The following is a 25,568-nucleotide window of genomic DNA, read 5'->3' on the forward strand; positions in this document are numbered from 1 at the left end:
TGGACTTGTTATGGTTTGAAGGAATTCTATAAAGATTGTCTATTGCGTATGTACATGGTCATTGTGTTGCCTAGACATTGCTGATGGTAAGAGATGTTTGGCAGTGCAATGGGCTTCCTCGGGAGGTGGCGGACTCTCCTTCCTTGGAGGTTTTTAAGCAGAGGTCGGGTGGCTACCTGTCATGGATGCTTGAGCTGAGATTCCTGCATTGCAGAGGGTTGGAATAGATGACCCCTGAGGGTCCCTTTCAACTCTCCAATTCGATGATTCCAAGACAAGCCTTCTGAATCAGGCCACAGCCCATCCAGTCGGAAGCAAAAGCCGGAAGAGCAACCCACGTCAATCAGACGCCTATGGGAAACTCGCAAACAGGATCCGGCTGCAAGAGCCCTCTCCCTTTGTGTGGTTTCCAGCAATTGGTATTCAGAAGCATTGCAACCACCAACTGTAGAGGGATTGTGGAATTGTAGAGTTGGGACCCCCAAAGGTCATCCAGCCCAACCCCGTGCGATGCAGGAATGAGAGCACAGCCCTTGTGAGCTTTCCCTCACCCAGTCCTCTTTTAATGCTGTTCATGTGGCAGTGAGTTCCACAGTCTGCACTGCACGATGAAGGAGACTTCCTTTGGTCCGCTGCCAGGCAACCACGGAGTGGCCAGGGCAGCCTTCGCCAAGACGGCGCCCTCGAGATGCATGTGCCGTGCTGGTCGGAGGCGTCAGCCAAAACATCCAGTGGGCACCAGGTTGGGGAAGACTGTCAGAGGGTTCTCACGTCCAACTGTGGGAATCGCCTCTAAAACCAAAGCGACGGCAGAGAGCGAGGCTTTTCGGAGAGACCAGGAGGCTTTTCCTTGTGGACAGCTATTTTCAGGCACACCCCCCCTCCCCGCCGCTTGCCGGCTCATTAACAGCCGCCTGGGCCTCCCTAAGCTGGCTAATTGGGGGTGACGTGATCCTGTCAGCTCCCCCCTTCAGGGCTAATGGCTTAAATCTCTCCCCCCTTCTTTTAATTTCTCTAAGAGGGCTAACGTCAAGCGGCAATTCCCTGCATCAATAGCTGGCCCCCATCAACTTGTGGCCCCAGGAATGCCAAGAGGCACCCCCGCCATCTGTACGGCTCATCCCCTCTTTGCCCAAACCGCGTGTGCCCCCCGGTTTCGCGCCAGCCCTTCTGCATCGCCCACACCCGCCCCACGAAGCACTTGGGCTGCTCTCCAGGTGGCAAGGTGCCCAGCGCCACCGTCCCTTGCACGAGGCCCGTCCTGCTCCCGCTCCCGCCTCTTCCTCCTTGCCCCCCCTTGCTGGTTTGTTTCTAAGCTGGGTGCCCTTCAGGTGTGCCCTAGGGCAGCCACCCATGGCACGTGCCCGCAGGTGTGTTATGGCCTCTGCGGATCAAAGCTGGGGCTTCCGTGTGACGTGTTCGGAGAGCATTTGCCGCGATTCGTTTGCAGGAAGCTGCTTTGCTGTTCAATGAGCATTCGTTCTGATTTTGTAGAATCAGTTGGAAGGGACCCCCAAGAGTCATCTAGTCCACCCCCCTTACAGTGCAGGAATTTCAGCTAAAGCATGCAGGACAGATGGCCATCCAGCCTCTGCTTAAAAACCTTCGAGGAAGGAGAGTCCACAACCTCCCAAGGGAGACCATTCCCACAGTGAAACAGCTCTTACTCTCAGAAGGTTTTTCCTGATTCTCCCCAAAGCCATGGGTTCGAGTCCTACCACTGCATCGTCAGAAGACCTCAAAGCAGTTTACAAAAATCGCATCCTGCTTTCTTTTGCTCCCATTTTGCTTTACCAGATTAGCTTTTTAAAATACAGTGGTTGTTGTTGTTTAGTCGTTTAGTCGTGTCCGCCTCTTTGTGACCCCCTGGACCAGAGCATGCACTTCTGTCTTCCACTGACTCCCGCAGTTCGGTTAAACTCATGCTGGTAGCTTCGAGAACATTATCCAACCAAAATACAGTGGTACCTCGGGTTAAGTACTTAATTCGTTCTGGAGGTCAGTTCCTAACCTGAAACCGTTCTTAACCTGAAGCACCACTTTAGCTAATGGGGCCTCCCACTGCTGCCGCGCCACCGGTGCACAATTTCTGTTCTCATCCTGAAGCAAAGTTCTTAACCTGAGGTACTATTTCTGGGTTAGTGGAGTCTGTAACCTGAAGCGTATGTAACCCAAGGTACCACTGTACAGTCATACCTCGGGTTACAGTCGCTTCAGGTTTAGTTTTTTGGGGTTATGGAACGCTGAAACCCGGAAGTACCAGAACGGGTTACTTCCGGGTTTTGGCAGTCGTGCATGCGCAGAAGCACTGAATCGCGACCCGCATGTGCGCAGACGCGCCACTGCGGGTTTACGTACTCTGCGGGTTGCGAACGTGCATCCCGCACGGATCAAGTTTGCAACCTGAGCGTCCACTGTAAATAACAAATTGTAATGGGTTCGGGTCCGACCCTCCGGAGCAGGAGAAAGCAAGCTTTTTCCTTTTTCCATGTAGCTGCCCTTAAGATATTGGAAGATAGCTCTCATATCTCCCCATCAGTCTCTTCTTTTCCATGCTAAACATCCCCAATTCCTTCAACCATTCCTCATCAGGCTTAGTTTCCAGACCCTTGATCATCTTGGCTGCCCTCCTCTGCACACCTTCCAGCTTGTCAACATCATTCCTAAATTGTGGTTCTCAGAATTAGACATAGTATTCCAGCTGTGGTCTGACCAAGGCAGAATAGAGTGGGACTATGACTTCCCTTGATCCGGACACTAAACTTCTATTGATAAAGCCTAGAACAGCGTTAGCTTTTTTTGCTGCTGCATCACACTGTTGACTCATGTCAAGCTTGTGATCCACTAAGAGCCCTAGATCCCTTTACCCATGTACTGCTAATAAACCAGGTGTCCCCAATTCTATGGGGAAGCCCAGCCAGATGGGCGGGGTACAATTAAATTATTATTATTATTATTATTATTATTATTATTAGATTGCTTTAAAAGAGGGTTAGAGAAATTCATGGAGAGGGTCATCTGTGACTACCAACCGCAATAGCTCCTGCTTTGCTTCCACCAGAATCTGGAAGCCACATGGTGGGAAGAGGGGTCTTGTGTTCAGATCCTGCTGGAGGGTTTCCTGTTGAGTCATCTGGTTGGCCCCTGTGAGAACAGGATGCTGGTCTGAATGGGTCACTGGCCTGATCCAGCACACTCTTCTTATGTTCTTACACTGGGGTGTTTAACCTGAGCTTTCTCTGCCCCAGGAAATGAACACGAAGGAAAGGTACAATTCCTCAGCCAGGATCCACGTCAACGTGATGGACGGAGACGACCAGTACCCCCAGTTCCTGCCGTGCAACTTCCTGTCGCACGACGGGGTCGGCGTTTGTGTCAGCCCTGTCTACACCGCCAACATCACAGAAGGGGAGGTCAAGGTGAGCAGGGGCGTCTGGTGTTGAAAATGTGGTGCCCGCTGTTAAAAATGTGACATTGTTAACAGAGAAATCTGAGGGCTCCCTTGCACAAAAAACAAGGACACCAGCCAGGAATACCAGAGCAAAACAGCAGCCAGTAGGCTTGGTCTTTATTGAAGACTGTCGTGACAGGACTCCCACCTGCCACCAGGTGGAACAAGATGGAAGCCCCGAACAAAAGAGAACCCAAACTTTTATTAGCTGCTAATCCCCATGTTAAAAAAGGTAAAGGGACCCCTGACCATTAGGTCCAGTCGTGACCGACTCTGGGGTTGCGGCCCTAATCTCGCTTTATTGGCCAAGGGAGCCGGCGTACAGCTCATGTGGCCAGCATGACTAAGCCGCTTCTGGCGAACCAGAGCAGCGCACGGAAACACTGTTTACCTTCCCGCCAGAGCGGTACCTATTTATCTACTTGCACTTCGATGTGCTTTCGAACTGCTAGGTTGGCAGGAGCAGGGACTGAGCAACGGGAGCTCACCCCATCACAGGGATTCGACCCGCCGACCTTCTGAGCGGCAAGTCCTAGGCTCTGTGGTTTAACCCACAGCGCCACCTGCGTTACACCCCCCAAACTACATCACTCATAAATCACAGTTACATCATGAAAGGGGAGGTCTGGTGGCAGGAATCTGAGCACCCTGGACCCTGCCCCATGGTTCCCCTTGCCCTCCACCAAATACCCATTAAGTGTAACAAAAGAGACATTTACATTTCCCTGTTTCCCAGCCAAGTTAATCACACCCTTTTGTCTTCATCTGGGTTTGTTATTTCTGGAATGGCTACCTGTCTGGCACTCAGGTATCAGGATGCCAGGGATTATCACTCAGGCAGAGGGGCTGCTGAGGAGCTGAGCTCACAGGTCTATATGAATTTCTGAAGTTTTCCCAGTGAGCCAGTACATAGATGCATTTATCAGTGAATTCTTGCATTTGGTATCGTGTAGCAGACGCCCTTTGAATAGATAGGAAGAAACTGTGATGGGGTGTTTTTTGGGGATAAATCACAAAAGTTACAGAAGTGATTGTGCTGGTTTTGGTAGTGGGCTGCATGTGCATGATATCTGCTGGAGGGGCAACTCCCTCCACCTATACATAAATTCCTGCAACAATGTGCAGGGCAGAAACTCAAACTCGCTCCCCTGCCCATGCATATTTCTCTGCCTGCTTTCCTTGAAGGTTGTTTATCTCTTGCAGACAGAACCCCTCCAGTTCCTGCCTGGTCCCATCCACGCTGAGGACGGAGACCGTGACCTGAAGGCTGCCATCACCTATTCTATTCTCTCAGGTACTGGGGTGTGGAGTAAATGGGGTCCGATACACTTCCGTGGTGCCTCACGGCTTCTCTGGACCATAGCAGAGTAGAGCACAGTGTTTGCTACTGTGTGTCAGCGTGCAGAAAACAGAGTCCGTACGCGGCTTCTTCTAATCTTTGTTGTTGTTTAGTCGTTTCGTCATGTCCGACTCTTCGTGACCCCCTGGACCAGAGCACGCCAGGCACTCCTGTCTTCCACTGCCTCCCGCAGTTTGGTCAAACTCATGTTGGTCTCTTGGAGAACACTGTCCCACCATCTCGTCCTCTGTCGTCTCCTTCTCCTTGTGCCCTCCATCTTTCCCAACATCAGGGTCTTTTCCAGGGAGTCTTCTCTTCTCATGAGGTGGCCAAAGTCTTGGAGTCTCAGCTTCAGGATCTGTCCTTCCAGTGAGCACTCAGGGCTGATTTAAGAATGGATAGGTTTGATCTTCTTGCAGTCCATGGGACTCTCAAGAGTCTCCTCCTGCTTTTTAAGATGCTGTCTAGGTTTGTCATTGCTTTCCTCCCAAGAAGCAGGCGTCTTTTAATTTCGTGACTGCTGTCACCATCTGCAGTGATCATGGAGCCCAAGGAAGTCAAATCTCTCACTGACTCCATTTCTTCCCCTTATATTTGCCAGGAGGTGATGGGCCCAGTGGCCATGATCTTTGTTTTTTTCATAGAATCATAGAAGCATAGAATCATAGAGTTGGAAGAGACCACAAGGGCCATCGAGTCCAGCCCCCTGCCAAGCAGGAAACACCATCAGAGCACTCCTGACATATGGTTGTCAAGCCTCTGCTTAAAGACCTCCAAAGAAGGAGACTCCACCACACTCCTTGGCAGCAAATTCCACTGTCAAACAGCTCTTACTGTCAGGAAGTTCTTCCTAATGTTTAGGTGGAATCTTCTTTCTTGTAGTTTGGAACCATTGCTCCGTGTCCGCTTCTCTGGAGCAGCAGAAAACAACCTTTCTCCCTCCTCTATGTGACATCCTTTTATATATTTGAACATGGCTATCATATCACCCTTTAACCTCCTCTTCTCCAGGCTAAACATGCCCAGCTCCCTTAGCCGTTCCTCATAAGGCATCGTTTCCAGGCCTTTGACCATTTTGGTTGCCCTCCTCTGGACACGTTCCAGTTTGTCAGTGTCCTTCTTGAACTGTGGTGCCCAGAACTGGACACAGTACTCCAGGTGAGGTCTGACCAGAGCAGAATACAGTGGCACTATTACTTCCCTTGATCTAGATGCTATACTCCTATTGATGCAGCCCAGAATTGCATTGGCTTTTTGAGCTGCCGCGTCACACTGTTGGCTCATGTCAAGTTTGTGGTCAACCAAGACTCCTAGATCCTTTTCACTTGTACTGCTCTCAAGCCAGGTGTCACCCATCTTGTATTTGTGCCTCTCATTTTTTTTGCCCAAGTGCAATACTTTACATTTCTCCCTGTTAAAATTCATCTTGTTTGTTTTGGCCCAGTTCTCTAATCTGTCAAGGTCGTTTTGAAGTGTGATCCTGTCCTCTGGGGTGTTAGCCACCCCTCCCAGTTTGGTGTCATCTGCAAATTTGATCAGGATGCCCTTTTTGATGCTGAGCTTCAGACCATATTTTGCGCTCTCCTCTTTCACCCTCATTAAAAGGTTCTGCAATTGCTCCTCACTTTCTGCCATCAAGGTTGTGCCATTTGCATATCTGAGATTGTTGATATTTCAGTCTAGGTTTGTTATTGCTTTTCTAATCTAAGAAGCTTTATTTACAGTGGCAATAAATCAACATGAATCAACATGTTCGGGAGCGGCAGACATTGCGGCTCCCTTCGTCTTGGTCAGAAAACGAAAGCAGACAGAACAAAGAACAGTTCCCGGATGTGGGGACCCCCCCCAGTAGACAGGACGCTGGACTCTGAGCTATTTAACGCTGTAAGCTCTGATTCCCCTCACATGGGGGTCTCTGGCGACGGGGCAGTCAGAGGACAGAAGGCTGGCTCCTGGATAAGGTTTAAGAGGGCCCATCGAGCCCAGACCCTGTTTTTCTTCCCATGGCCCAGCAGGTTCTAGAATCAGGGCATCACAGAGTTGGAAGGGACCCCAAGAGCCATCTAGTCTAACCCCGCACCATGCAGGAATCTCAGCCGAAGCAGCCAGGACAGATGCCTTTTCTGAGAGGCTTCCGATCAGGAGGTGAGCTTCCCCCAAGGGAGCATTGGGCGATTGGGGGGGGGGGTGTTGTCTGAATGGGCACGTTCAGGTGACCTGGTGAGCCCCGTCAACATGCAACTCCTGTGCTCACAGGTCTGAACTGGTTGCCTTTAAAAAAAAAGTTGTTGCAAAAGAACTATAAAGATAAAATTATAAAAATTATTAAGGGGTGGGGGGGGGGGGAGTTGTTCCATTTGTTTTTTGGTTTGTTTGTTTATGCCCTGCCTTTTCCCCTGACTGGACTCAAGGCGGCTTGTGGATAAAAGCAAGAATTGCTAAAAACATAGAAAAAACCAATCACTAAAAAGGCAACGAAACATTGGAAGTATTAAAATTGTGTGTGTGTGTGTGAGAGAGAGAGAGAGAGAGAGAGAGAGAGAGAGAGAGAGAGCGCACACACACACACTGGTTGACAAACAACTCCGTTGACACACATTTCGGTTTTTGAACTCCGTAAACCCAGAAATAAAGGTAAAGGTAAAGGGACCCCTGACCGTTAGGTCCAGTCGTGGCCGACTCTGGGGTTGCGGCGCTCATCTTGCTTTATTGGCCGAGGGAGCCAGTGTACAGCTTCCAGGTCATGTGGCCAGCATGACTAAGCCACTTCTTGCGAACCAGAGCAGCGCACGGAAACGCCGTTTACCTTCCCGCCAGAGTGCTATCTATTTATCTACTTGCACTGGTATGCTTTTGAACTGCTAGGTGGGCAGGAGCTGGGACTGAACAACGGGAGCTCACCCCGTCACAGAGATTCGAACCGCAGACCTTCTGATCGGCAAGACCAAGAGATTCAGTGGTTTAGACCACAGCGCCACCCGCGTCCCATAAACCCGGAAGTAAATGCTTCCATTTTCGAACACGCCTCAGAAGTGGGATGGCTTCCGCTGAGTGCATATGTTGCTTTTCTCAATTTTCTCTATTAAATTTGCAGACCGCCCTTTGTGCCTCGGGTTTCGAACGTTTCAGAACTCAAACCGTCTTCCAGAACGGATTATGTTCGAAAACCGAGGGACCACTGTGTATCTGTTTAAAACAAACAGGGCAGTAAAAAGCCCTTTAGCTTAAAGCAGTCAGTTTCCTAAAGGCTGTTGGAACAAGAAAAACCTTCATCTGCCGGCAGAAGGACGAGGAAGGGAGCCAGTCAAGCTCCCAGCCAAGTCAAAGGTGTTGCAGTTAAAATGCAAAGCCCATAGCAAATTGGGGCAACAAGATCGCCTGACCACCACCCCCTGCACCCCCTCGATCCCTTCGCTTGGCAGAACTGGCACATAGCTGTCAACCGTCCCTTATTTGGCGGGAAACTCCCTTATCGCAGCGCCATGTCCTGCTGCTGTCCCGGATTGATGATGTCCCTTAAATTTCCCGGGTTTCACGCTCGCCCGGCTCAGGAGGGAAGCAGCAACTCGGGGTCCTCCACCGCACAAGACAGCATGCACACGAGCTGCCGCGTCTCCATCTCTCCCTTTTCCCTCTCAGGGGTGCGTCGTGAGGAGACGGGTGGCAGTGGGCGGGCAGGCAGCCCCTCTCTTGCGAGACTTCTGCCACGCTGCCAGGGGAAGCTGGAGGCGGCAGCGGCGGCTGAGGAGGCGGCCTGAGGGAGGAGGAAGAGGAGGGGATGGGGAGTGACACAGAAGGGCGGCGCTTCTACGGCTGCCGTGGCGCTGCAACCACCTCATGCCGGGCTCACGGGCGGCGTGGGCGAGAGTCCCTCTCCCTCCCTCCCTCTCTCTCGGGCAGGGAAGGGCCGATGGAACTCCTTGCACCAGGACTACGGCAGCCCCGACGTGCATAAGCTAAGCAAAATCCATTATTTTGGCGGCTGATCCTTTATTTTCAAGGCTGCTGGTCCCTTATTTTCAAATCTGTAAGCTGACAGCTAACAACTGGCACGGCCACAGGTGCCATGCAATTCCCACTATCCGTTGATAAAAAATTGGTTGTTTCGTTCAGCAGCGCCTGTCTACCCTTCGGAACTCCCCGCCAATTGAGACTGAGCAGGCGCCTTCACTGCACTCTTCTTGCCTGTGACCATTCTTCTTTAGACAAGCCTGTCTTAGAAAGTCGAGTCAAATTTCAACTTGTTTCAGGGTTTTATTTATTTTATTATTATTTTTTAAACTTTATTTTCTTATTCTTTTTTAAATCATTTTTATTGATTTTCCAATAAAAAAAATCCAATTAAATATCCAATCATAATACTTCAATTAAAAATAAATAAATAAAATAAAATAAAAAAGATCAAATTATAGTCCAAATTGTATTTATTCATTTCTTGAGGCTCCCCACAGTCTCTGGAGCATATCTCCACGTCTTAGTCCTGCTTCTCCTTTTTAAACGTTATTTTCAATGCAGAATTATTTTCAATGCAGAATTACAACATAAAATATAAAACAAAAGAATACATTCGTCAAAAAACCAAAGAAAGAAAAAAAGAACAACAACCACAAAAACGTAAACAAACATACATACACTTTGACTCCCTTCCATTCTTTGGAGCCTTCAACTTTTCATTTTATCGTAATGGTTGTTTGTTGTTGTTGTTTAGTCGTTTAGTCATGTCCGACTCTTCGTGACCCCCTGGATCAGAGCACGCCAGGCACTCCTATCTTCCACTGCCTCCCACAGTTTGGTCAAACTCATGCTGGTCTCTTCGAGAACACTGTCCCACCATCTCGTCCTCTGTCATCCCCTTCTCCTTGTGCCCTCCATCTTTCCCAACATCAGGGTCTTTTCTAGGGGGTCTTCTCTTCTCATGAGGTGGCCAAAGTCTTGGAGCCTCAGCTTCAGGATCTGTCCTTCCAGTGAGCACTCAGGGCTGATTTCCTTAAGAATGGATACGTTTGATCTTCTTGCAGTCCATGGGACTCTCAAGAGTCTCCTCCAGCACCAGAATTCAAAAGCATCAATTCTTTGGCGATCAGCCTTCTTTATGGTCCAGCTCTCACTTCCATACATCCCTACTGGGAAAACCATAGCTTGAACTATACGGACCTTTGTTGGCAAAGTGATGTCTCTGCTTTTTAAGATGCTGTCTAGGTTTGAATGGTATATATATATATATATATATATATATATATATATATATATGCATGCATGCATATATATGTTATTTCTAGCTTTGTACCTTTTATAACCATTTCATCATTCCCTTGACCTTGCAAACTTCATTCGTTGCAGACTGATATGTTTATTCCAGAACAATGTTTTTTTCCCATATACTCTTTAACACAGTCCCATTCTTTTATTAATTATTGTTCTGATTGTCCTCTTAAGACTGCCGTTAACCTTGCCAAATCTATGTATTCACAAAGTTTGATTTGCCATTCTCTTACTTTGTGTTTTAATCTTTCACATGCCTGGTTGTGAATTTTCCTCGATTTCGCTGTTTTATCTTTTGTGAGCCGCTTAGAGGTTCCTGGCTTTAACAGCCCAGCAGTGTATAAATTTTAAGAAATACCGTATTTTTCGCTCCATAAGACGCACTTTTTTCCTCCTAAAAAGTAAGGAGAAATGTCTGTGCGTCTTATGGAGCGAATGTGCGGTCGATCGCTGGCTCCCTTTCCAACCCAGGCCTCCATTGCTGAATGTTCTGCAGACGTAGGCTGCTTGTTTCCCCAGCGACATGGGACTGGCTGATTAGATTATCTGTCTGGAAACTGTAGAAACGGCTCCCTTTCCTTTCCTAAAGAAGCTGCAGAACTGTGAGTTGAACCCCATAAAAACAGGATTTTTTCCCTCTGCAAAGTAAGCTCAACAACTTTGAGCTGATCCTCAAAAAATTGGGGCTTTCCCCCTTTGCAAAAGAAGCTGCACAACTGTGAGCTGATTCCCCCAAAAATGGGGCTTTCCCCCTTTCCTCCTCTAAAAACTAGGTGCGTCTTATGGTCAGGTGCGTCTTATGGAGCAAAATATATGGCGAATGGCAAAACCAGGGTTCGCTCAGCTAAAGCACACTGCCGAATCTGTTCCCTCCAGCAAATCGAGGAAGGAAGGACAGGTTTCTCTTGGCGCTGCTTAGATTACCAGGATGTGGGATCACATGTTCTCGCACGTGCCATAGCTTATTGCCAGGATATCTGGCAGTGAAGTCAAACTCCTCTGAAGTGCATATATTGGTGAAAATAACACACAAAGGTGCATAACATTGGGAATTTGTGTGTGTCTGTGTGTGTGCAAAATTGCATACTTGTATTTATCAGAAGTTGAGATGAACTTTCATGATTTTTTATTTTTTTTAAAAAAATTAAATTGCTTTTTTATTGAAAAACACTCAATTATAAAGCCATAAAGTGATACAAAATAAGGGGGGAAACACACAACTGTGTAATGGGGGAAAATATTACATGAATATATACAAAAATAGCCTAACCCATACATTCTTTTAGAAATTTGATATTCTTATCCTAATACTGATGTAAATATTAATAGACTGCTACGTTTTGCATAAATTCAAAAATATTGTATTTATCCGAGGTGAGTCTACATCCGTAAGCAGTACCTTCGTAGGTTGCAAGTGTTATCCTATTATTAATCCACTGATTGAAGGAGATAGTCTCTTCATTCTTCCAGTTCATCAATATCAGCTACCATTAGAGCGCCTAAAATCAATTATTGTTGTCCCATGGTTAACTTCCGTATAGCAGGCATATGGCTGGGGATTATTGCTATTATTATTATTATTTAAATATATCTTTATTAATTTAAAATAAATACATTTATGAAAAAACAGACATACATACAAGTAAACAAACAAACATACATACATGCAAACAAACAAATAACAGAAGAATCAAACAAACCACTACACTATAAGATATAAGAAGATTAATATAATTATCATCATATATACTCCTGATACAGAACACAATTATAAAACTTATAGAGAAGAAATATAAAACTGAATTCCAATTAATCTCACTGTACTTTATCTATCCATTACTTTATACAACGCAGTTACATATTTCTTATTTCATTTCTTTTTACCTCCCTACAAACTTATAGTTATACAATACAGGGATTAGTAGCAAGAAATTGCTATTATTATTATTATTTTATTTTGCAGAATTGCATACATGTGTGTATCAAGAGTTGAGATACGTATAGATGATCTTCATGATAAAAGAAAGCCCTTCTTCACACCAAGTTAACCTGTGGAACTCCCTCCCATAGGAATTAGGGATGGCCAGGATTAGACAAATTCATGGAGAAGGAGAGGGCTAACAATGGCTTAATAGTCATGACAGAGGCTATTCTCTGCCTCTGCGGATAGAGACAGCAAGGCTTTTGAATCCCAGTTGCAGGAAACTGCAGAGAGCACAGGGCAGAGGGTTCGAATCCTGAATGGAGGGCTTCCTAGAAGAAGCAACTGGTGGGACACTGCAAGGACACAGTGCCGGATTTACGTATAAGCTAAACAAGCTCTAGCTTAGGGCCCCACTCTCTTGGGGGCCTCCCAAAAATTAAAGGGGATGTACCGTATTTTTTGCTCTATAAGACTCACTTTTTCCCTCCTAAAAAGTAAGGGGAAATGTGTGTGCGTCTTATGGAGCGAATGCAGGCTGCACAGCTATCCCAGAAGCCAGAACAGCAAGAGGGATTGCTGCTTTCAATCCCTCTTGCTGTTCTGGCTTCTGGGATTCATAATATTTTTTTCTTGTTTTCCTCCTCCAAAAACTAGGTGCGTCTTGTGGTCTGGTGCGTCTTATAGAGCGAAAAATATGGTGCGTTTTCAAAATATAAGATAACAAACTAATAAAATAAAACCTACATGCAGCAACAGTGTTTTGTATTGTGTAGGCTGCTATGATGTAAGTCATGGCCCTCGCCTGCTCCCTAAAATATCCCTGGTTTGCTCCTCTCTATATATAGGGTGCCCACATTCTGCATGGACTGGGTGCATGTGCAACATGGGCAAATGGCTTTAGATGCCTATGGGGTCCATTAATTACCATATAGCATCTATTCGACACAAAAAACAGTGACAATTTGTTGTTGACAAAGGACAGCTGGACATAGAGAGGGTCCCATTACCTTCAGTGGGACACAGGTGGTGCTGTGGTCTAAACCACAGAGCCTAGGACTTGCCGATCAGAAGGTTGGCGGTTCATATCTCCGCGACGGGGTGAGCTCCCATTGCTCAGTCCCTGCTCCTGCCAACCTAGCAGTTCAAAAGCACGTAAAAGTGCAAGTAGATAAATAGGTACCGCGCCGGCGGGAAGGTAAACGGCGTTTCTGTGCACTGCTCTGGTTCGCCAGAAGCGGCTTAGTCATGCTGGCCACATGACCCGGAAGCTGTACGCTGGCTCCTTCGGCCAGTAAAGCGAGATGAGCGCCGCAACACCAGAGTCGGCCACGACTGGACCTAATGGTCAGGGGTCCCTTTACCTTTACCTTAGGTCCATCAATTACCATATAGCACATATTCAACACAAAAATAAGCGACCATTTGTTGTTGACAAAGGACAGCTGGACATATAAAGGGCCCCATGACCTTCAGTAGGTGAGGGCCTCATCAAACCTAAATCCGGCCCTGCAAGGACAGGATGAATGACCACATGCCATGGATCATGGGGAGGCAAACTAAGTCCCGGGGGCCAGATCCGGCCCAATCGCCTTCTCAATCCGGCCCGCGGACGGTCCGGGAATCAGCATGTTTTTACATGAGTAGAATGTGTCCTTTTATTTCAAATGCATCTCTGGGTTATTTGTGGGGCATAGGAATTTATTCCTTTTTTTATAGTCCAGCCCTCCGCAAGTTCTGACCCCAGCCATGGAAAAAGTTTGCTGACCCCAGGCATGGATGCTTTAGCTGAGATTCCTGAAGAATCTCAGAATTCCACCATACTCTTTCTCACAAATGAGTGCAGAGATGTGAGGAACCGAGAGTAAGATCAGGTCAATTTATATATTTTTACGGCCCGCTTTATTTTTTCATGGTTTTTGAGATGTTTCGAACCATTTCTAATAATGCACTTTAATTGCTATGACCCACCCGGGGGGGGGGGGAGCGGGGAGGAATAGCAATAAATGGCCGGCTCACCCGCTCGGATTCTGCAAAACTGTGTCACCCGCGGAGCGACGGCTGGGCAATCCAATTTCCTGGCCCAATGGCTGTTCAGGGAGCAAATTGGATGGAAGGTGCTGGAAGCAGGTGCTGGAGGTTGGAGGTGGCTGGGTGAATTTGAATCCCTCCCTCTCCCTCCCTCCCGATGCAATTGAGAGGGTTATTAAACAGTTTAAGCTGGGCTGGGATTATGTGGCAGGTGGACCTAGTGGGTGGGGGTTTTGAGAGAACTCTTGGGGGGCCTCTCTCCGCAATATTCAGAGATGCACAAATTTCAAAGGTAGCAGTTTCTGAAGTACAAACTAGGTCGTTTCTCCTTTTTTTGGTCAAATCTATTTTTTATTAAGTTTTACATTGCAAATTAAAATCTGACGAAGTGTGCATGCACACAAAAGCTCATACCAATAACTAACTTAGCTGGTCTCTAAGGTGCTACTGGAAGGAATGTTTTAATTTAATTTAATTTAATTTAATTTAATTTGTTTCGACTACGGCAGACCACATGGCTACCTACCTGTAACTAAAATCCAAATGTTAAACATCAGCACCATCATTTAGGATTCCCTGAATACTTTGACCCCCCTCCACCATTCCATTATCAATCTTTTTCCAACTGCTTCGCTTATTTTCTCTTTAAAAAAACACCAAAAAAACCCAGTCCATTTTAAGTACATATTTTTTAGTACATTATAAGCATTACTCAAATCCTGCCAAAGTTTTTAGTTGTTTACAGCGTTCTCTTAAACACATTATCAATTTCTCCCATTCTTTCTTAAAGTTCTTCTCTTTCTGGTTTTCCCAGTCAATTTTGCCATTTGGGCACAGTCTTCACCAGCCATTCATCTCTGGTCAGGACTTTATCTTCTTTCCATCTCTGGGCCAGTAGTTTCCGTGCTGCTGTCGTTGCACACATAAATACAGTGGTATCTTGTTTCTCAAATGCCTTGGTACTCAAACAACTTGGAACCCAAACACTGCAAACCTGGAAGAAAGAGTTTCGGTTTGCAAACTTTTTTCGGAAGCCGAACATCCTCCGTCTTGAGTGTTGTGCTTCCGTTTTGAGTGTTACGCTGAGGTCTGTCTGGTTTTGCTATTTATTTTGCATTTTTGTGGCTCTTTGCTTTTGTGACTGTGTGGAACCCAGTTCGGCTCCTGATGGATTGATTTTGTGACTGCAGTACATTGTTTATTGCTTTCGTTTTATGGATCAGTGGTCTCATTAGATAGTAAAATCCATGCTAAATTACTGTTTTAAGAGTTGCTTTTAAAAGTCTGGAACGGATTAATCCGTTTTGCATCCGTTTTCTATGGGAAAGCGCGCCTTGGGTTTGGAACGCTTTGGTTTTGGAACGGACTTCCGGAACGGATTAAGTTTGAGAACCAAGGGACCTCTGCAAATGGTAAAACTGCAGGTAGCTTTTAAGCAACATTGCGCAGGGACTGCCAAGCTCAGCCTTGGTTCCCCAGCCAGGAGGCACATGCCTGGCTTTGGAATGTTATTAAATATACCAAGAAAAAAGCACACCAAGAACTCAGGCCAATGTAAGTTTCCATAGTGGGAGTGGTCCCTGCTCACAATTCAGTAATCAATAGTAACAAAAACTAATCCATTCAAAAGTATGTATTCTAATAAAGATTACAAACTCTAACAGAGATTACAAACCCAAACTCAAAGAGATATTTATAACACAATAATTCATTACAAAGATTTTCTCTTTTTCACTTGACAATAATGTTGATCCTTATAATTTATCAGCTTGCAGATGGAGACTCAGTTTCAATCATAGCACAGAAGTCAGAAGTCTATTATGGACTGGAAACCAGGACAGGGCCCTGTATTCACCTTCATCAGCTAATTTTTAAGTTCGAAGTTTGTAAGTTTGAAGACTTTCGGATAAATATATCCTGTTCTTTTCTACGTTTCTCAAGGATAACATGACGTGTGGGTAGATCAACGTGTATCTTGAGCTTTTCTGTGCACCTAAGATTCCAAATAGGAAAGCCTCTGGTTTCAAACTAGGTCATTTCTCATCAAAACGGCAAAAAATATATGAATTTCTCCCCCTGATGCAACAGAGATCAGGTGGTCCTCTGCCATGGACGCTTCAGCTGAGATTCTGGCATTGCACGGGGTTCGACAACATGGCCTCAGGGGGTCGCTCCCAAATCAAGTATCTTATGATTCAGTGGTCCCTAACTTAATGCTGCATCCCCTTCCTTTCAGGTACAGACCACGGCTACTTCCACATGGACAACGTCACGGGCGCCATCACCATGTTGCGGCCGGTGGAGAGCAGGATTCGCACTCCGGTCTACAGCCTCAGTGTCATGGTAGGCCCCTGCAGCTGAGAGAGAGGTCATGGGTCCCTTTGGCTTCTTCGCATCTGGAGCGGGAGGGGAAAATTGAGGTTCTCAACTCCCAGCCTCAGCCCCCAATCCTGCTGTGATTTATTTCATTTATTTTTATGTCACAGGTATTTTTTTTAACACTGCTTAATTTTGGGTTCCGAATTGCTTTGAGTTGCCTTTGGCAAGAAAAAGCGGCGAATCAATTTAACCGAACGATCAATCAATCAATCAATCGTCACCAAAGCCCTTAAGCCTAGAACACATCCCAGTTCCTGTTAAAATGAGACGTTAGAAACCAGTTAGCCAGATTCCCCCCCCAAAGAGGAGCTGCTGAAAATATAAATATACATAATAAAAAATAAACTGCGTGTTGCGATAATACATGCCAGATCTGGTTACATGTCTAGGTGGGCTTACTTAAACAAAGAAAATAATAATAATACCATATTGGCCCGAATATAAGTCGCACCTGCAAATAAGCCACACCTTTAAAATTGAAAGAGGGGGGTAGAGAAAAAAAGACAATACCTGGACTGCTTCCTGGGGTGGGGGTGGAAAGCTGCACTGCTTTCCTGGTGGCGTAGGTTTGCGAATATGAACCACACTTTAACTTTTCATGGTTGCAAATTGGAAAAATGTAGGGCTTATATTCAGGCCAATACAGTGGTAATAATAATAATAATAATAATAATAATAATAATAATAATAATAATTTATATACTGCCCACCTGACTGGGCTGCCCCAGTCCCTCTGGCCAGCTTCCAACAAATTATAAAACCACAGTAAAACAGCAAACATTAAAAACTTCCTGGGTGGCGCTGTGGGTTAAACCACAGAGCCTAGGACTTGCCGATCAGAAGGTCGATGGTTCAAATCCCCACGACAGGGTGAGCTCCCGTTGCTCGGTCCCTGCTCCTGCCCACCTAGCAGTTCGAAAGCACGTCAAAGTGCAAGTAGATACATAGGTACCGCTCTGGCGGGAAGGTAAACGGCGTTTCTGTGCGCTGCTCTGGTTTGCCAGAAGTGGCTTAGTCATGCTGGCCACATGACACGGAAGCTGTACGCCGGCTCCCTCGGCCAGTAAAGCGTCCCTCCCCCAAAGAAAAAGCTTGTCCACTAATTGATTAATTGAAATTTTTATATTTAACATAATTATTACAAAATAAAAACATACATATATTTTTCAGATAAGCACACATATATTAAAAAGAACAAAAAAGGAAGAAAAGAAAAAGGGAAAAGGAAAATTGGAAGAATTTATTCCAAATTTATTCTACAAATATCTCAATAATAAAATTTCATTGATTGACTTCCATCACTTACACTGCACACATACAAATTTGCTTAAAATGTGTATAGGAAGTGCAGTGTAAATGGAGGGTCTTTTAATCCCACCATGCAAAGCCAAAGCCAGGAACCAGCAGGGCTGGATTCAACCCTGCCTTGCGACCGAATTCTGCTGCTCGCTGCTCACATTTCTGCTGCAAACTGCCTTCTCTCTCTCCCTCCTACCTGCTGCCCCCCTCTCTCCCAGGCCTCTCAGGTGAACGACGCCAAGAAGTACGCCGTGACCGAGGTCCGCGTGCGAATCCTGGCAGCCAACAGCCACGCGCCGCACTTTGAGAAGCTCCAGCACCAGGCCTTCGTCCACGAAGGCGAGAGCACGGCCTCTCTGGTCCTGACGTACAGCAGGAGGGTCCTCTTCGTCCTGGCCACCGACATGGACTTCCCCGACGTGAGTCACCTGGCTGTGGTTTGGGTGGCGTGGAATCCTTGAATCACAGTTGGAAGGGACCCTGAGGGTCATCTAGTCCAACCCCCTGCAATGCGGGAATCTCAACCAGAAGGCATACAGGAGGCCCCTGGCCCCACCCACAGGGGCATCTCTCGGGGACAGGTGCAAAGGAATCATGCCCATCTTGAAACCCTGGAGAGATGCTGCCCGCCAGTGTGAGCAATGCTAAGCCGAAGGGGCCAATGGGTTGGCTTGGCTCAGTACAGTGGTACCTTGGTTCTCGAACATAATCCATTCTGGAAGTCCGTTCAATGCCCGACATAGCTGTCAACGTTTCCCTTTTTTAAAGGGAAATTCCCTTATTCCAAATAGGATTCCTCGCAAGAAAAGGGAAATGTTGACAGCTATGACTCCCAAAATCGTTTGAAAACCAATGCACGGCTTCCGATTGGCTGCAGGAACTTCCTACACTCTAACAGAAGCCGCGTCGGACGTTTGGCTTCTGAAAAATGTTCAAAAACCAGAACACTTACTTCCGGGTTTGCGGAGTTAACATATCAAATCATAAACGGCCTCGGTCCAGTATACCTGAAGGAGCGTCTCCACCCCCATTGTTCTGCCTGGACACTGAGGTCCAGCGCCAAGGGCCTTCTGGTGGTTTCCTCACTGCAAGAAGCGAAGTTACAGAGAACCAGGCAGAGGGCCTTCTTGGTGGTGGTGTCCGCCCTGTGGAACGCCCTCCCACCAGATGTCAAGGAAATAAATAGCTACCAGCCTTTTAGAAGACATCTGAAGGCAGCCCTGTTTAGGGAAGCTTTTAATGTTTAATAGGTTATTGTATTTTAGTGTTTTGTTGGAAGCTGCCCAGAGTGGCTGGGGAAACCCAGCCAGATGGGCGGGGTATAAATAATAATAATAATAATAATAATAATAATAATAATTATAATTATTATTATTATTATCCAATAAAAAAATAAAATGAAATCAAAAAGGTAGGATTATCTTCTAAACTGTAATTTTTAATTTTGCGACTTCCCATAATCTGAACCATGAAACATGTCCAAATCTCAGTCCAGCCTCTCGGCGATATTTCCACATCTTGATTTTATCTCTCCCTTTCTTCCCAGGGCTTCAACCCTGCGGTGCGGTACAGCCTCAGGCGCCAATCCAACCACACGCAGCTCTTCCAGGTCACCCCCGGCGGACTCCTCATCGCCCGCGCCGACCACCTGAGTGCTCTCCAGCGATACGCCTTGCAGGTTTGAGCCAAGCCCTCCCCCGCCCCCCAGCTACCGGCCGAGGGTCGCTCTCCTGCACTGTGCGGGAACAGTGGGAAACTGGCTCTCCGCGGGTCCGGTTGGGTGGAAGGCAGGGAGTCCAACAGCAGGTGGCGCCAGAGCCGAGAGCAGGAATCACAGCGTGAGCAGGGCCAGGCAGAGGCCCGGAGCAGCTAGATAATGTGCCCCCCTCTTTTTTTACCCTGGGGATAACGGAAGTCTTATAAATAAGTACCGTAGATTCCGGCGTATAAGATGACTTTTTAAGCCCAGAAAATCCTCTAAAAAGTCGGGGGTCATCTTATACACCAGGTATGGGTTTGCTGGGCAGTGGCAATGGGCGTCGGGTCCCACACTGGGAGGAAGCTGGGTGGCTACCTCCCGGTGTGGAGCGGAGCCCGCCGCCCACTGCCGCTGCCCAGCGAAGCTGCTGCGTATTAGGCGACTGGGCGTATAAGACGACCCCCCAAATTGGCAGCTGCCCATTTGGGGAGTCGTCTTATACGCCCTGTCGCCTAATACGCCGGAATCTACGTAAAGTATATAAATAATTTTCATAAAAGCTATGCTGACAAATACCGTATTTTTCGCTCTATAAGACGCGCCAGACTACAAGACGCACCTGGTTTTTGGAAGAGAACAAGAAAAAAATAATTCTGAATCCCAGAAGCCAGGACAGCAAGAGGGATCGCTGCGCAGCGTTCCTGCTTGCTGTCCTGGCTTATGGGATAGCTGTGCACAGCCTCTCCCAAGAGCCGTACTCCCTTTAAAGAGTGTGCGGAGCGTGTGTGGGGCTCTTGGGGGCTGTTCCCCAGGAGGGAGAAGGGACTGAGGGGCTGCCCTTCTCCCTCCTTGGGGAAAAGCCCCCAAGAGCCGCACACATGCTCCGTGCGGCTCTTTAAAGGGAGCCCTGAGCAGAGCCTCACGCCTGCATTCTTCCCATAAGACGCAAACACACATTCCCCCTTACCTTTTAGGAGGGGGAAAGTACGTCTTAAAGAGCGAAAAATACGGTAATATTATTTCAAAGCTTGAACCGTATCTGCATATAAAGACAAAATGGGAACTATAGATATACAATAGTGCTTTTTAAAAATATATAGGGAATGTATGCTGACCGAGGCCCCCTTTGGAATGGGAGGCCCGGACCAAGTGGCCCATATGGCCCCCCCTCATGAGCATGAGAATCCGTGGCAGGCAGCCCTCAGCTCTCTCCTCAAAAACTCCCCAGGAAGGAGAGTCCGCCACCTTCCGGGGGAGACTGTTTCACTCCCAAAATACTTTTGGCGCTCACCTGTGTGCTCCTGGTGATGCTCAGGTCTCGTTCCTCCTTTAGATCCTTGCGCGAGATGAGGAGTCGGGTGAGACTGCCAACACCACGGTCAATGTGGAGGTGCTGAGTCCTGGCCAGGCAGGTATGCCAGCGCAGGTGACTGGGCAGGTGGGCGACTGGGTAGGGGGGCTCCTTCTCTGCACATGGCCTCTCAGCTATCCATGAAGGGACATGCACCCAATGCGTTGCCGAAGGCTGGCAGTACATAGCAATAGGCCCTTATTCCCTTACAGTCAGGCACAGGCAAACTCGGCTCTCTGGATGTTTTGGGACTGCAACTCCCATCATCCCTAGCGAACGGGACCAGTGGTCAGGGATGATGGGAGTTTTAGTCCCAAAACATCTGGAGAGCTGAGTTTGCCTATGCCTGTGTTACACACCAGAATTGCCTCATTATGTAAATCATGTTCAGAATACCACAACACACATGTAACTGGCTGTAAAGTAACATCGGTAAAGGTAAAGGGACCCCTGACCATTAGGTCCAGTCGTGGCCGACTCTGGGGTTGCAGCGCTCATCTCGCTTTACTGGCTGAGGGAGCCGGCCTACAGCTTCCGGGTCATGTTGCCAGCAGGACTAAGCCGCTTCTGGCGAACCAGAGCAGCACACGGAAACACCGTTTACCTTCCCACCGGAGTAGTACCTATTTATCTACTTGCACTTTTGACGTGCTTTCGAACTGCTAGGTTGGCAGGAGCTGAAACCAAGCAATGGGAGCTCACCCTGTTGCGGGGATTCGAACCGCCGACCTTCTGATCAGCAAGTCCTGGGCTCTGTGGTTTAACCCACAGCGCCAACAGCATCCCTTTGTAGGTGCAGCCATTGCGGAGGTGCTGGGTGGCTCTGTGGTTTAACCCACAGCACAACCGCGTCCCAAAACTCCAAGGTAGTCAAGTCCAAAGATTGGTGGTACCTCGGTTTTCGAACGTAATCCATTCTGGAAGACCATTCGACTTCCGAAATGTTCGGAAACCGAGGGGCAAAGGGCGATCTGCCAGTTCAATAGAGAGAATTGTGAAAAACACCAGATACACACCGTAGAAGCAGTTTGACTTCCAAGGCGCGTTCGAAAACAGAAGCATTCACTTCCGGGTATTTTGGCTTTCGAAAACTGAAATGTTCAGCAACGGAGACGTCCGAAAACCGAGGTACCACTGTATTATATAACCCTGGGGTTCCCAAACTTTTTGGGGGGGGACACAGCCCTGTTGGCTTCCCAAACTCATCGCCAGTGCCCCCTACCCTACAAAGAAGCACTATTCAAAATAGCCATTTGCACGACACATTGAGGAATGAGAACAATACAATTCAAAATGAATTGCGCCTTTATTCCAAACCCAATCGAAACTCCTTGGTTTAATTAATTCCACAAAATCGCTAAACTTGCTCCAGCGATTCCAGCTTTTCACTGCCATAAAGTCGATGGCTAAAACTCGCCTACCTTCCGGGATTGTGGTAAGGATCTATGCCAAAACGGCAAAAATGACCGAAATAATCTGAAATCAGGAAGGCCAGAATTTTAATAAGGAATGGGGAAAATTTATAATTGATCTTAAAAATCATTGTAAACAGTTTAGAATCGTTAGTAGGACTGGCATAACAGTAGTAGTTTAATGGTGAATTTTGGATACGACGGAGATGTAAAAGATTTGGATTGTTATAAAAGACGCAGGAGGAAATGATTAATAGTAGGACCCACAAAGGGGAGAATGGAAGTCCAGGAGATTCTTTGGAATCTTGATTTTATGATGTAGGTTGGATATGTGAGTGTAAAACGTTAATTTGAAAAACCAAATAAATAAATATTTTTTTTTTAAAAAGGATTGTTGTAAGGATCACTGACAACACGTCAATAAGGCCCTTTGAACAACCAGCGCTTTGTAAATATAAGCGGTGGTCTTGCTGTTGTGATGGGCGCAGGGCCAGTGGTGAAGGAAGGTGTGTTTGTGTTTGTGTGTGTGGTCCACCCCAGGTGTCACCACTGAGGGGGGTGACAAAACAACAAAAATAGGAGTTTTTTAAAAATAAAAAATTGGGCTCACGAAACTTGTTAGTTAAGTCAACAAACATTGCGTGGTGAGTTCCTGCCCCCCCCCATGGAAATAAAGACATATGACATAATTATTAAGGTTAATGGGCTAAATAAGGCCACAACTTTATTGGTTACTGGTGATGAGCGGTATTGGCTTAGGCATTGGTCCTAACCGACTATATCTGGCTTCACCCCGTCCGCTTGAAGTCCGGGAAGGGTTAACCACCAGTAGGGGGAGTCCTGCTGATGCACACCAATAGGGGGCGTGCCTTAGGCCCTCTCCTCCCCAGGCTTCGGACAGGGCCACGCCCCCTGAATCCTTTACCGGACTACCCTTCAATATGCAGGGCAGGTGATGGCGCTTCCTTCCTTCTTCCATCTACAGAGCAATACCAATGCCTAACTGCCAATGCCCAGAAAGTTGTGACGATTTGCTACGAGGTAGGCGAAAACCAAGTGGCTGTTGCCAATTTGCCAAGTGGAAAAATTCCTACCAGGCCCCTCAATGGCGACCAACCAAGGTCCATAGCAAGGTCAAGGAAGGAAAACCTTATAGGGCGGGAGGGTGGGAAAAACAGGAACAGCTGGCAGGCGGGGAAAGAGGGAGATCCCCAGCCGTGTCCTGCCTTAAGTAGGGCAGGCCATGCCCCCAGAGCCAGCTGATTGGCTGCCAGGGGGTGACGCGGCCGGGAATCTCCCCAATCGCGTGGGGCTGGGCTCCAGCCGCCGTGTGCATGGTGGGGTCATGAAGCCCCATTTCCTTCAAGTGGCTTAACAAAACGCGGCTGGCACTGGGCGCCACACTGGGGTGGGCGGTGCTTCCCGCGGGGCCTGTGTGGGACTTGAGTCTGCCCTCCGCCTCTCCCTCAGCCGCCCTACGGCTGAGGGGGAGGCGGCGGAGAGGCTCCACGCAGTGTCCCCCACCCCAATCGGTGACTTGCCTGCCCCCGGCTGCCCCCGCTCTATAAGACGCACTTTTCCCCTCCTAAAAAGTAAGGGAAATGTGTGTACGTCTTGTGGAGCGAATGCAGGCTGCACAGCTTTCGCTGAAGCCAAGAGAGCAAGAGGGATCTGTGCGCACTGATCCCTCTTTCTCTCCTGGCTTCGCTTCGCTGGAGAGGCGCTGCGCAGCTTTCCCTCTCTGCGCAGCACCCCGAAGCGGGAGGAGAAACGGAGCCCCTTCCATTTCTCCTCCCGTTTTGCTGGAGAGGCGCTGAGCAGAGAGGGAGAGAATATTTTGGTTTTTGTTCTCCTCCTCTAAAACTACCGTATTTTTCGCTCTATAGGACGCACTTTTTCCCTCCTGAAAAGCAAGGGGAAATGTGTGTGTGTCCTATGGAGCGAATGCAGGGGGGAGGCAGGCGGGAAAAGCCCCCAAGAACCGCACACTAGCTCCATGCGGCTCTTGCGGGCTTTTCCCCAGGAGGGAGAAGGGACCGACTGGCTGCATCAGTCCCTTCTCCCACCTCGTAGAAAAGCCCACAGGAGCGACGCACCCTTTAAAGAGCACGCGGCTTCTGCGGGAGATGGGGGAATTCCCCCACCTCCTGCAAAAGCAGGGAGAAGGTCTGGGAGAAGCGCCCAAGCTGCGTGCAGCCTGTCCGCTGCTCCCAGAGCTGGGGGGGAGGGGGAAATCATATTTTCCCCTTGATTTCCCCCTCTGAAAACTAGGTGTGCCCTATGGTCAGGTGCGCCCTATGGAACGAAAAAATACGGTTATGCGTCTTATAGAGCGAAAAATACAGTACATCACTGCGCAGGACCCCTGCAGCCGTGAGCTCTCTCTGCATTGCTTATTGCGACTCAGAGTGAGACCCAATGCTCTTTTCCTCTCGCCCCCACCCTCTCTGCTTCCTGATCAGTCCCCCTGGATCCTCTCGAAGCCGGGCACCAGGGGACGATGGATGCCGGGATCCTGGCAGGTGGCCTGGGAGCGCTGCTCTTGGTGACGGCCATCATCCTCTTCCTCATCCTGCGGGCCATGAAGAAGAGGCAGCGGCGCCAGCAGAACATGGAGAGAGCGGCTCTCGCTATGGAGAAGCACCCCAATGTGGTAAGCGGGAAGGGTGCGCATTGATGTGCAAGCTCCAAAGATCGGGCGCCATGGGAGAAACACCTTGTCTGGAGCCGTCAATGGGAAACTCCAGCTAAGGTGTTTGATGCTCAACAACAGCCCAGCCAAATCGTCTAAGCAGGGCTGGGAATGTCCCCCGGTCTGAATTCACGGCGAGAGCCACATACACAATCCCAGTCAGTTTGGACAGCACTGGGTGCAAAGGGTCTGACCTGGGCTGGATCTACATGGATCTGTAAAAATGTTATTAAATATAACATTATATAACTCTCTGTGCATTTTTCCATTGATGATGACTTTTAGAAGACTTTTAGGGAAGCTTTTAATGTTTACTAGACTATTGTATTTTAATATTCTGTTGGAAGCCACCCAGAGTGGCTGAGAAAACCTAGCCAGATGGGCGGGGTATAAATAATAAATTATTATTATTATTATTATTATTATTATTATTATTATTATTATTATTATTATTTGTACCCTGCCCATCTGGCTGGGCCTCCCCAGCCACTCTGGGCAGCCTCCAACAAAATATTAAAATACAATAATCTATTAAACATTAAAAGCTTCCCTAAGGAGGGCTGCCTTCAGATGTCTTCTAAAAATCAGGTAGCTGTTTATTTCCTTGACATCTGGTGGGAGGGCGTTCCACAGGGCGGACACCACCACCAAGAAGGCCCTCTGCCTGGTTCTCTGTAACTTCGCTTCTCGCAGGGAGGGAACCACCAGAAGGCCCTTGGAGCTGGACCTCAG

At 47.7% G+C, this 25,568-nt stretch overlaps 1 protein-coding gene across 1 annotated transcript in view; it reads left to right on the forward strand.

The window, feature by feature from the left end:
• Nucleotides 1-25,568, forward strand: part of LOC310744081 (protocadherin-15-like) — a gene marked incomplete at its 5' end in the record, with an annotated part of 43,460 nt that overhangs the window by 9,186 nt on the left and 8,706 nt on the right. Inside the window, 6 exons of the mRNA XM_083574823.1 lie at nt 3,249-3,419; nt 4,655-4,753; nt 17,901-18,101; nt 19,229-19,360; nt 20,715-20,793; nt 24,607-24,797. Of these exons, the coding sequence (XP_083430949.1) occupies nt 3,249-3,419; nt 4,655-4,753; nt 17,901-18,101; nt 19,229-19,360; nt 20,715-20,793; nt 24,607-24,797 (873 nt within the window). The remainder of the gene's footprint in view (nt 1-3,248; nt 3,420-4,654; nt 4,754-17,900; nt 18,102-19,228; nt 19,361-20,714; nt 20,794-24,606; nt 24,798-25,568) is intronic.

The sequence above is a fragment of the Podarcis filfolensis genome, assembly GCF_964270895.1.
Source record: "Podarcis filfolensis genome assembly, chromosome: 10".
NCBI lineage: Eukaryota > Metazoa > Chordata > Lepidosauria > Squamata > Lacertidae > Podarcis > Podarcis filfolensis.